The sequence below is a fragment of the Anolis sagrei genome, chromosome 4, assembly GCF_037176765.1.
Source record: "Anolis sagrei isolate rAnoSag1 chromosome 4, rAnoSag1.mat, whole genome shotgun sequence".
Lineage (NCBI taxonomy): Eukaryota > Metazoa > Chordata > Lepidosauria > Squamata > Dactyloidae > Anolis > Anolis sagrei.
The window spans coordinates 2,467,867-2,481,010 of NC_090024.1; the positions used below are offsets into that span (position 1 = coordinate 2,467,867).

The window sequence follows — 13,144 nt, forward strand, 5'->3', positions numbered from 1 at the left end:
GAGGGGGGAGGGGTGAACCTCTCCCAACTGTGCCCGCCAGGGTACTCTGTCCAGCACCAGCCGAGATCCGGAGGGCGGGGAGGAGGAGTGGCAGTCGTCTATAAGGTTTGCATTCCCCTGATCAGGTGCCCCATCCCACAATCATCGTCATTTGAGTGTGCCGGCTTTAGGTTAGGTGACCGGGACAGGATAGGGATTCTGTTAGCGTACCGACCACCCCGCTGCACGACAGTCTCCCTACCTGAGCTAGCAGGAGTGGTCTCGGACATGGCGTTGAGCTCCCAGCGGCTTTTAGTCCTGGGGGATTTCAATATCCATGCCGAGACCGCTCTCTCAGGTGCAGCTCAGGACTTTATGGCCGCCATGACAACCATGGGCCTGTCCCAACTAGTAACTGGTCCCACCCATACGGCCGGACACACATTGGATTTGGTCTTTTCTCAGGGATGGGGTGACAATGTCGGGGCGGAGGAGCTGACCATCGCTCCATTGTCATGGACCGATCACCACCTGATTAGGTTTAGACTGACTGTACCTTCTAACCTCCGCAGGGGTGGTGGACCCATTAGAATGGTCCGCCCCAGGAGACTCATGGATCCAAATGGCTTCCTGATGGCTCTTGGGGAATTTCCCACCTCCCTGGCTGGCGACTCTGTCGATGCCTTGGTCTCTCATTGGAACACCGAGATGACTAGGGCAATTGACACAATCGCTCCGGAACGCCCCCTCTCGAGTAACCGAGCCAATCCAGCCTCTTGGTTTACTGAGGAGCTGGCGGCAATGAAGCGAAAGAAGAGGTGGCTAGAGCGCGTGTGGCGAAAGAATCCGACTAAATCAGCCCAAACACATCTGAATGCCTTTCTAAGGTCCTACGGTGTGGCAATAGAGGCAGCACAAAAAACATCCTTTGCCGCCAATATTGCATCTGCGAAGAATCGTCCAGCTGAGCTCTTCCGAGTTGTCAGGGGTTTGTTAAATCCGCCGAAAAGCGAGATCCCTGACAGCTCAGGAGCTCGCTGTGAAGCGTTTGCTCGATTCTTCGCAGATAAAATTGGGCGGATTCGGTCGGATTTCAACGCCACTTTACCTGCAGTCTCTGAGGATGTAACGAGAGCATCTGCTTGTCAGGTCTTATTGGATTCTTTTCAATTGGTTCAGCTTGAGGATGTGGACAGGATCCTTGGAGAGGTGCGACCCACCACATGCATCCTAGACCCCTGTCCATCCTGGCTGATAAAAGAAGCCAGAGGGGGTTTGGCAGAGTGGGTGAAGGTGGTGGTTAATGCCTCCTTACAGGAGGGCAAGATTCCAGCGAGCTTAAAGCAAGCTATTATCAAACCGCTGTTGAAGAAACCATCACTGGACCCCACTCAATTCGACAACTATCGGCCAGTTTCCAATCTCCCCTATTTGGGCAAAGTCATGGAACGTGTGGTGGCAGCACAACTCCAGGGGTTTCTGGTAGACACTGATTATCTTGATCCGGCACAGTCTGGCTTTAGACCGGGACATGGAACGGAAACAGCCTTGGTCGCCTTGGTAGATGATCTGCGCAGGGAGCTAGACAGGGGGAGTGTGTCCCTGTTAGTTCTGCTGGACCTCTCAGCGGCCTTCGATACCGTCGATCACGGTATCCTTCTGGGACGCCTCACAGAGATGGGACTTGGGGGTACTGCCTTGCAGTGGCTCCAGTCCTTTCTGGAGGGACGGTCCCAGAAGGTGTTACTGGGTGACACCTGTTCGGCTCCACAGCCATTGTCATGTGGAGTCCCTCAGGGATCAATTCTGTCCCCAATGTTGTTTAACATCTACATGAAGCCGTTGGGGGAGATCATTCGGAGTTTCGGACTGCGATGTTATCTCTATGCAGATGATGTCCAGATCTGTCACTCCTTCTCACCTGTCACCAAGGAGGCTGTCCAGACCTTGAACCGGTGTCTAGCTGCTGTGTCGGACTGGATGAGAGCTAACAAATTGAAATTAAATCCAGACAAGACAGAGGTCCTACTGGTCAGTCGTAAGGCCGAACAGGGTATAGGGTTACAGCCTGTACTGGATGGGGTTACACTCCCCCTGAAGTCGCAGGTTCGCAGCTTGGGAGTGATCCTGGATTCACCGCTGAGCCTGGAACCCCAGGTCTCGGCGGTGGCCGGGAGAGCTTTTGCGCAATTAAAACTTGTGCACCAGTTGCGCCCGTATCTTGGGAAGTCTGATCTGGCCACGGTGGTCCACGCTCTTGTTACATCCCGAATAGACTACTGCAACGCTCTCTACGTGGGGTTGCCCTTGAAGACTGTTCGGAAACTTCAACTAGTCCAGCGAGCGGCAGCCAGATTGCTCACCGGGGCGACATACAGGGAGCATACCACCCCCCTGCTATGCCAGCTCCACTGGCTGCCGGTTCAATTCCGAGCACAATTCAAGGTGCTGGTCTTGACCTATAAAACCCTGTACGGTTCCGGTCCAGTGTATCTGTCCGAACGTATCTCCCGCTACGTCCCACCTCGGAGCTTGAGATCTTCTGGGGAGGTCCTGCTCTCGACCCCACCACTCTCACAAGTGAGGCTGGTGGGGACGAGGAGCAGGGCCTTCTCAGTGGTGGCCCCCCACCTGTGGAACTCACTCCCCGGGGAAATTAGAGCATCACCATCCCTCCTCTCCTTCAGGAGGAGGGTGAAAACTTGGTTGTGGGACCAGGCCTTTGGGCAACCAGGCAATTAAAGACCAGCAGGATGGACAAAATGGTATTAAAAGCGGAACTATGAGACAGCAAACACTGACAATGTATGGGAGGAATTTAGGTTTGTATTGATTTTATTGATTTTATTGATTTTTACTGGAATAATTGCATGAAGCTGTTAGTAACTGTGAAATTTTACTGTAAGTTGTGATGATTGTTGTGATGCTGGCATCTAATTGTTGCCTTTACTGTGTAAGCCGCCCTGGGTCCCCTTCGGGGTGAGAAGGGCGGGGTAAAAGAACCCCCAATAAATAAATACGAGATTGGTTGATCCTATGATAAGACGAAGCGGATTTTTAGTGTAATTAGATGATAGTGTATTATTGTTATGTTGTTTATAGTGCCATGGTTGCTTATTGTATGATATGTTTGTCTATGTTGTACACCGCCACGAGTCGCCCTAGGGCTGAGAGCGGCGGTTAATAAATGAAGCAAATAAATAATAAATAAATAATAATACTAATACTAATGCATGGCCAGTGTAAAGAGAAATCTACAATTGTCCCTCACCGCATCATTGTGGACTTTCTAGCAGTGCCATGGGAAGAGCCTTTCAGGAGGCAGTTCCTTGATGTTACTGTGTATATAAGAAATGCCTCTGTGTATATGGAGTCTTGCTTTTGAAGAATATTTCATTGATAATATGTCTTTTTGGAATCCTGGAACCTTGAATGTTTGGATTGGCTTTTGACTAAATAAGCAATCCTAGACTGTTCCAGGAGTTGCTGAATGAGGAGTTGCTCCTGTTCCAGGAGTTGCTGAATGAGAGACATTTTGTATCACTCTTTTATTTAATCATTCGGTTGTTTAGTGTTTTTCTATTAGTTTATTATTTTGCTTGTTGAGGACAGAAACCTAAACCTCAGGTGCATTTCATTTTTTAAACAGTTGGGGTCATTTAACTAAAAACAGTATGTATTTATTTATTATTTATTTATTACTGCGCTTGTATACCGCTATTTCTCAGCCTAAATCGGCGACCCAATGCGGTTTACAACACTACAAAAATCACAATATTCAGTTTAAAAGCATAAAAAACACATATACAATACAAATTATTGGGCCACCAATAACAATCCAATTGCATCTCGTAACTAAAATCGCAATCCAATCTCATCGTCCATGATTACCAATCCTTTGATCATCAGAATTCATTGCACCGGGTTAACCGAATGCTTGTTCAAACATCCATGTCTTCAATCTTTTTCGAAACACCATCAGCGAGGGGGCTGATCTTACCTCTATGGGGAGGGCGTTCCAAAGCCGAGGGGCCACCACAGAAAAGGCCCTGTCTCTCGTCCCCGCCAGCCGCACCTGTGAAGCCGGCGGGATAGAGAGCAGGGAGTCCCCAGAAGATCTTAGGGTCCTGGTGGGCTGATAGGCCGAGATACGTTCGGATAGATAAGTTGGGCCAGAACCGTTTAGGGCTTTAAAGGCCAACGCCAGCACTTTGAATTCAGCCCGGTAGCAAATCGGCAGCCAGTGGAGCTGGCGCAGCAGAGGAGTTGTATGCTCCCTGCGCTCCGCTCCTGTTAGTATCATGGCTGCCGAGCGTTGGACTAATTGGAGCTTCCGGGCCGTCTTCAAAGGCAACCCCACGTAGAGAGCGTTGCAGTAGTCAAGACGGGATGTAACCAGAGCGTGGACTACCGTGGCTGGGATGTAACCAGAGCGTGGACTACCGTATTGTTGATAGAGTACTGGCCAGGAATTCAGTTCTATTGAATTTATGTGGCTCACTTTTCATTAAATGTATTCATTCTTAGTTCTTAAAAATAATAATAATAATAATAATAATAATAATAATAATAAAGAACTAATACTTACATTAACCCTTCCATCACAACTGCTAGACCCACCACCACCAACCACCATCAATTGCAGAACATGATACTTGACAGCTCGGCCCACTCAAATGGACGGAGAGTCCCTACTTTGTGACGGCCTCCTCCTCACCACCTCCGCTGCTCCCCATCTCAGAGGTCCCTTCCTCGCCAGGCTGGGTACCCAAGTCTGGTGCCCAGCCTGGTGAGGAAGGAGCGACGAGCAGCGGAGGGATGAGGAAGAGGATACTGGCGCCAAGGCCCTTGGGTGTCCAGCCTGGCGAGGAAGGAACGAGGAGCAGCTATACAGTGTTCCCTCACTGCTCCCCACAAAACAGCAAGTCCGCAATAAGCGAACCGCAAAGTAGAATCATAGAATCAAAGAGTTGGAAGAGACCTCCTGGGCCATCCAGTCCAACCCCATTCTGCCAAGAAGCAGGAATACTGCATTCAAATCACCCCTGACAGATGGCCATCCAGCCTCTGTTTAAAAGATTCCAAAGAAGGAGCCTCCACCACACTCCGGGGCAGAGAGTTCCACTGCTGAACGGCTCTCACAGTCTGGAAGTTCTTCCTCATGTTCAGATGGAATCTCCTTTCCTGTACTTTGAAGCCATTCCTCCGTGTCCTAGTCTCCAGGGCAGCAGAAAACAAGCTTGCTCCCTCCTCCTCCCTGTGGCTTCCTCTCACATATTGATACATGGCCCTCATATCTCCTCTCAGCCTTCTCTTCTTCAGGCTAAACATGCCCAGCTCCTTAAGCCGCTCCTCATAGGGCTTGTTCTCCAGACCCTTGATCATTTTAGTCGCCCTCCTCTGGACACATTCCAGCTTGTCAATATCTCTCTTGAATTGTGGTGCCCAGAATTGGACACAATATTCCAGATGTGGTCTAACCAAAGCGGAATAGAGGGGTAGCATTACTTCCTTAGATCTAGACACTAGGCTCCTATTGATGCAGGCCAAAATCCCATTGGCTTTTTTTGCCGCCACATCACATTGTTGGCTCATGTTTAACTTGTTTTCCACGAGGACTCCAAGATCTTTTTCACACGTACTGCTCTCGAGCCAGGCGTCCCCCATTCTGTATCTTTGCATTTCATTTTTTCTGCCAAAGTGGAGTATCTTGCATTTGTCCCTGTTGAACTTCATTTTGTTAGTTTTGGCCCATCTCTCTAAGTAGCGAGGGAACACTGTATAGATGAGCTTATGATAGGAAACAGGAGAGAATATACACTAGAGGCAGCTCAAGTAAAGGTAAACACTTCCTTTTATTGGTGTAGATAATATATGACAAAGGAATAGGTAGACAAAATATTATTATCCCATTTGTATCTCTTGATTGAGATGCAAAGTGTCTCTTAACATCAAAACAACAACAACAAAAAGCCACAAAAACCAAAAAAAGCACAATTTAAAACCCACAACTTTAAAAAGTTTCTGGAGTAGAACCAGGCACAGAAAAAATGAAGGTTTGTTACATACAGTAATACAAGTTATGTCGTAATAAATAATTGGAAGAGAGGGTTGGGTGCTGTGGGGCAGGTGGGCTTGTCAGTGCCCCCAGGTGCCCCTTTCCTATGGGATTGGAAAAGGTTGGACCATGCTTGCCTCTGCTGCCCCCTCTCAGGCTCCTCTGCAGCCCCGGAGGTCATCCCTGGAGATGGAGGACCTGACCGACAGCCACGTCCGGGACATCAGCGTGAACACCCTCTTCCTCATCAGCACCACCGTCGACAGGATGGCTGATGTGAGTCTGCTCCGGAGATGGAGGGCTGGGCTGGGCTGGTGGGAAGCAGGATCGGGCATACGGTGATCACCCTTAAAAGTGTTGGGACTCACTGCCCTCGTTCTTGTCCCTCTTTCTTTCTGGCCTCAAAACCTCTGGGACAGACATGGGCAAACTTCGTCCCTCCCTCCAGGTGTTTTGGACTTCACGTCCCACTTCCTAACAGCTGGTCTCTATCCAATCAGACATTAGGAGCAAGTAGATCATAGAATCATAGAATTAAAGAGTTGGAAGAGACCTCATGGGCCATCCAGTCCAACCCCATTCTGCCAAGAAGCAGGAATATTGCTTTCAAATCACCCCTGACAGATGGCCATCCAGCCTCTGCTTAAAAGCTTCCAAAGAAGGAGCCTCCACCACACTCCGGGGCAGAGAGTTCCACTGCTGAACGGCTCTCACGGTCAGGAAGTTCTTCCTCGTGTTCAGATGGAATCTCCTCTCTTGTAGTTTGAAGCCATTGTTCCCTTGCGTCCTAGTCTCCAGGGAAGCAGAAAACAAGCTTGCTCCCTCCTCCTCCCTGTGGCTTCCTCTCACATATTTATACATGGCTCTTATCATGTCTCCTCTCAGCCCTTCTCTTCTTCAGGCTAAACATGCCCAGTTCCCTAAGAGATCGTTCAATGGGTTTATTTGGCCAAATCTTCCTGCCGGGTGGCGCTACTAAAAGAAAAGTGCCACACCACAATTAAGATGCAGCTTAGCTTTCAAAATGTTGAGTATGCTTTCAACATGCACACTCAAACAATTTCATTCACAATTCTCTTTCCCCTTTGTTTTTTTTTTTTCTGGCAGCTCTCTTACCAGTGTTGTCTCAGCGGTCATTTTTCGTCTTCCGTGTTATTAGTTTCAACGTTTTCCTTGGCTTGAACTCTCCCCTCCTTTTGGTTACTCATTGTCATGATGCCAGGGCTCTGCCTTTACAGAGGCAGAGATGAACCAAACAAAAACCCAGTTTGTATAAAACAACTTAATTAAAACAGCACTTACTTTCTGCCTGTTTTAATAGTCCAAAATATAAAACATGAAAAAGATCTTGGAGTCCTCGTGGACAACAAGTTAAACATGAGCCAACAATGTGATGTGGCGGCAAAAAAAGCCAATGGGATTTTGGCCTGCATCAAGAGGAGCCTAGTGCCTAGATCTAAGGAAGTAATGCTACCCCTGTATTCTGCTTTGGTTAGACCACGTTACCTGGAATATTGTGTCCCATTCTGGGCACCACAATTCAAGAGAGATATTGACTCTAAGCTGGAATGTGTCCAGAGGAGGGCGACTAAAACGATCAAGGGTCTGGAGAACAAGCCCTATGAGGAGCGGCTTAAGGAGCTGGGCATGTTTAGCCTGAAGAAGAGAAGGCTGAGAGGAGATATGATAGCCATGTATAAATATGTGAGAGGAAGCCACAGGGAGGAGGAGGGAGCAAGCTTGTTTTCTGCTTCCCGGGAGACTAGGACGCAATGGAACGATGGCTTCAAACTACAAGAGAGGAGATTCCTTCTGAACATGAGGAAGAACTTCCTGTCTGTGAGAGCCGTTCAGCAGTGGAACTCTCTGCCCCAGAGTGTGGTGGAGGCTCCTTCTTTGGAAGCTTTTAAACAGAGGCTGGGTGGCCATCTGTCGGGGGTGCTTTGAATGCAATATTCCTGCTTCTTGGCAGAATGGGGTTGGACTGGATGATGGCCCAGGAGGTCTCTTCCAACTCTTTGATTCTATGATTCTATAAAACTCAGCCACAGAATAAAAAACAAAAACAGGAAACACTGTTGCAGGTTCAAGATAACTCCATACTCAAAAGGTCCAGTCCAGGGATCAAACGCCGAGAGTTCAATAAACAAAGTCCAGGGATCAAGAGTCTACACCGTAGTCAAAAGCCAGACCAAAGATTCAAGGTTCCAGCATTCCAAAGGTTCAGGAGACAGGTCAGGACACCGAAAATCCACAAACCTGGGGGGAAACCAGCAGCATCCACCACCAAAATAAGACAAATACTTTTCTCCTAAAGTTCAGTTTCAAGGCTAGCTCCTTATATCCAGAAACACCCAGCTACAACCTATGTCTTGTATACCTCCACCTTTAATTGCTTTCACCCATGAACTCTTACTTACAGATTACTCCACCCTTTATAACTAATGCTTACATTAACCCTTCCATCACTAACCACCATCAGCTGCAGAACATGATACGTGACATTCACTCCCTTCTGCTCCACAGCACATGCAAGATATTGTCTGAACTTTATTTTGGATTGTAATTTTCTATTTTCTCTAGCTCTAGCCCCTTCAAAAGCATCACAATTGGGGTGCGGACCCCCATTTTATGGCCAAAGGGGTTCCCTACCAAGTCAGCAGCATGCCCTTCCATCTGCAGGCCAAGGCTATTGGCATCAAAGCACTGTTGGGATTATACACTGTTTCATAGAATCCTAGAGTTGGAAGAAACCCCAAGGACGGCCCAGACCAACCCCATTCTTCCAAGCAGGAAGATACCACCCAAGCCCTCCCAACAGATGGCCATCCAGAGATGGAGACTCTCTGGTTAGCAGAAGCATGTTATACTATCAGACAGCTCCAACCATCAGGAGGTTCTTCCCAAAGTTTAGGTGGAATCTCTTTTCCAGAACTTTGAATCCATGGCTCCATCATGTCCTAGTCTCTGGAGCAGCAGAAAACAAGATTGTCCTTTTCTCCTCAATGGGACATCCTTTGTCCCTTCTCAACCTTCTCTTCTCTGAGCTAAATATCCTAAGCTCCTTAACTTGTTCCTCAGAGGGATTCATAGCTTCCAGACCTTGATTAGTTTGGAAGCCCGAATCTGGACATGTTGTAGCTTGTCCGTATCCAAATCTTAAATTATTTTGCCCAGAACTGGACACAGGGTTATTCCCAGTGAGATCTGACCAAAGCAGAAGAGAAGGAGATGAAGACTTCCCACTTTTTAGACACTGTTCTCCTATTGAATTGCATTGGCCTTTTCAGCTGTCGCGTCACACTGTTGAGTCATGCTCACCTTGTTGTCTACGAAGACCCCGAGATCTCTTTTGTGTGTACTATTGTCAAGCTATCTCCTATATTATTTTTCTCTACTAGCTGTACCCGCCATGCGTAGCTGTGGCCAACCTTCCCTCCCTCGTTCTCTCCTTTCTTTCTCTTCTTCCTTCCCTCCCTCTTTTTCTTTCCCTTCTTCTTCCTTCTCTAGCTGTTCCTTTCCTTGCTTCCTTTGCTTTTTGGTTCCATTTTTCCTTCCTTCCTTCCTTCCTTCCTTCCTTCCTTCCTTCCTTCCCTCACTCTTTCTCTCTTTTATTCCTTCACTCCTTGCTTCCCTCTCTTTTTCCTTCCTTCCTTCCTTCCTTCTTTCCTTCCTTCTTTTTTATTTCCTTCTCTCCTTCCTTCTCTACCTTTCTTTTATTCCTTCTTACTCTCCTTCTTTCCCTCTTTCTCTTCTCTCCTTCATTCCTTCCTTCCCCCTTTCTGTGTATATGTGTTTTGCATGTGTATATATGTATATATGTGTGTATAATTGGTATATATGTGTATATATGTGTGTTTGTGTATATATGTGGTTTTGCGCAAGCATTGTAATTATTTTGGGTTTGTTTTTTTTTTGCTTTTAAAGTCCCTTCTGTTGTGTTTTCCAGTGTGTTTATGAGTGATGGTCACTCATTGGCCTGAGAGGGGTCTTGTGTCCAAATTTGGTGTCAATTCATCCAGTGTTTTTTGAGTTACGTTAATCCCACAAACGAACATTACATTTTTATTTATATAGATCTACACATTGTACTTATTGCCTTATTCCAAGTGAGGTCTCACTAAAGCTGAATAGAGTGGGGCTATGACTTCCCATGATCTAGATCCTAGACTCCTATTGATGCTTCCCATGTCTTTTCCAGAGCTTGGATATAGCAAGCTCATTCCCTGTCTTGGTCACAACTCAGAGAAATCTGGCTTCATTTCTTCTACCTGTTCATACAGAGAGGTGTGGGTGGGTGGCAGGTGTCCAGATGAGTGTCCGTCCGTCCCCCCCTTTATCAGGACTTCTCCCTTTGGCCTCTCCTGCAGGTGCTCTGGCCGTACCTCCTGGAGTTTGTGACCCCCATCCCCTTGACCAACGCCTTGACCCCGCTCTGCAAGAGCCTCCTCTTCCTGGCGGCCCAGAGGCAAGAGGAGGAGGGCGACGGCTTCCAGCTGACCTACGACAACAACGGTGGGCAACCGGGTGCATAACCTTCATTTCTGCAAAAAAAAATAATACCGTATTTCATCACATAAGGGTCGTACTTGTAATCCCTTGTTTTATATTGAAAAAGTCAGAGTGCGACTATTACGTGATGAAAACAATCTGCCTTCGCTTTTCTGGTTTCTGGTGTATATTTTTATTTTTGTTTTTATTTTTGTTTTTTAAAACTGCCTTCCCTCCAAGACCAAAGGACGAGGAGGAAAAGGAGGGATGATCCAGTCTCAAACAAACAGCTCTGATTCTGTTTGTTTGTTTGTTTTACAATGCCTTTAAACTCAGAAAGGCGGAGGCAAGATTTCCCTACCCTCCATCCCTTTGTTTCTTCTTTCTCTGAAGAAAAGGCAGTTAACAAAACCTGGAATTAAGGTCTTACGAGAAAGGAGGAAAAATCTGATTTCCAGAGAACTCCATTTCAGGTTTTGTAAACTGCATTAAAGTCTTGGAGGAAGGAAGAAGGAGAGAAGAGTGGAGCTCGAGAGACTTCCATTTTATAGTTTTCATAAATTGCCTTGCTTTCAGAGAAGGAAAGAAGGAAGTGGGGAGTCAGCCCCAAATGATTCTACTATTATTATGCAAGGAACACACACACAAAACCAAAAAGGGGGGTGCGACTATTATGTGAGGCGGATTAACTTGGTTCTCCTTCCATCTGTCACAGGTTCCCTTTTATCTGATTCAAAGCAGGAGCTTTGTTTATTTGTTTGTTTGTTTTAAACTGCCTTTAAACTCAGAGAAAGGAGTTCCTTCTTTCTCTGAAGGCAAGACAGTTTACAAAACCTGGAATGAAGCTCTTTGCAGGAAGGAGGGAAGATCCGATTTCCAAAGAGCTCCATTTCAGGTTTTGTAAACTGCATTAAGGCCTTGGAGGAAGGAGGAAAGAGAGAAGATTGGAGCTCCAGAGACTTCCATTTTATAGTTTTCATAAATTGCCTTGCTTTCGGAGAAGGAAAGAAGGAAGGAAGTGGGGAGTCAGCCCCAAATGATTCTACGGCAGTGGTCAGGGGAGCTTTTGCACAATTAAAACTTGTGCGCCAGCTGCGCCTGTACCTTAGGAAGTCTGACTTGGCCACAGTGGTCAACACTCTGGTTACATCCCGTCTAGACTACTGGGGTTGCCCTTGAAGACTGCTCGGAAGCTTCAAATGGTCCAGCACTCAGCAGCCAGGTTACTAACAGGAGCGGCACTCAGGGAGCATACCACTCCTCTGTTGTGCCAGCTCCACTGGCTGCCAATTTGCTACCGGGCACAATTCAAAGTGCTGACGTTAGCCTATAAAGCCCTAAATGCTTCCGGCCCTACTTACCTCTCCGAACGCATCTCCACCTATGAACCGACCAGGACACTAAGATTGTCTGGGGAGGCCCTGCTCTCGATCCCACCTGCATCACAGGCGCGCCTGGCGGGGACGAGAGACAGGACCTTCTCAGTGGTGGCCCCTCGGCTGTGGAATGCCCTACCTGCAGACATCAGACAGGCCCTTTCGCTGTTGGCGTTTCGGAGGAAAGTGAAGACCTGGCTCTTCGAACAAGCGTTTGGCTAAACAGTGCAATTGAATATAGGAACACGGTGCAATCAGACACAGGAATATGGAACAAAGGATTACGAGAATGGATTCTGATTTGTTGTTGAGGCGCTATGATAATGATTGTTTATTGATATTGACTGTTATGTATAATGTGTTTTAATTTGCCTATGATACTGTCTTGTGATTTGTACTACGTAAACCGCTTTTGAGTCGCCTAAGGGCTGAGAAAAGCGGTATAGAAATAAAGTAAGTAAGTAAATAAATAAATAAATACTCCTATTATGTAAGGAACATACACACAAAACCCAAAATGGGGGTGCGACCATTATGCGAGGCAGATTAACTTGGTTCTCCCTCTGCCTCAGTCACAGGGTCCCTTTTATCCGATTCAAAGCAAGAGCAAAAGTAATGACTTTGCCAAGTCTTTCTGACTTTTCTCCTGTGCCTCTCAGGGCTGTGGTGCCCCAACAATAAAGATGCCTCCCCTTCGTTTTTCTCTGTAATGTCTCTCAAAATGGCATCTGAAGGTGACATTGTGCTCCTTTTCGTCATTATTTGGGTATATTTGGGTGAGAGGAGGGTTCTGGATGTGTCCAGGTGGTGCAGTGAGTTTTCCACACATTTCATTTTTTTCTTTCCATGTGCAAATACATTATTCTGGCTTCTGGAATGCTTTTCTTTTCTTTGCAGCAGGCCTCCCGTCCCCTTATGCTCTCACCGTGCGGCTGTTGGTAAGTCTCCAGATTTGGGAAATGGGAGGGAGGGAGGGAGAAGCATTTGCCCGTCTTTCTTCTTCTGGGAACAGACTCCAGTTCGCTGAGATTTCCCAAAGATGTGTACATGCTTTGTTCCCAAGCTCCACACATTTTGGCTTAGCAAACATTTGTTCTGTAACTGTTCTAATGTATTGTTATGGTTAATAATAATAATAATAATAATAATAATAACAACAACAACAACAACAGGATTGCAGAGAAACAACAGGAAAAGCTGACACGATATGAGGATTTAAAGATCGAACTGCAAAGACTCT

The 13,144-nt window shown here is 46.8% G+C and overlaps 1 protein-coding gene across 4 annotated transcripts in view; it reads left to right on the plus strand.

Moving 5' to 3' along the window:
- Positions 1-13,144, plus strand: part of MROH1 (maestro heat like repeat family member 1) — a 127,909-nt gene that overhangs the window by 53,944 nt on the left and 60,821 nt on the right. For 3 of the 4 annotated variants that reach the window (XM_067467207.1, XM_067467206.1, XM_067467209.1), the window contains exons 14-16: positions 6,194-6,313; positions 10,408-10,552; positions 12,802-12,842. In XM_067467207.1, coding sequence (XP_067323308.1) covers positions 6,194-6,313; positions 10,408-10,552; positions 12,802-12,842 — 306 coding nt within the window. The remainder of the gene's footprint in view (positions 1-6,193; positions 6,314-10,407; positions 10,553-12,801; positions 12,843-13,144) is intronic. The other variant, XM_067467208.1, reaches the window with a different exon arrangement.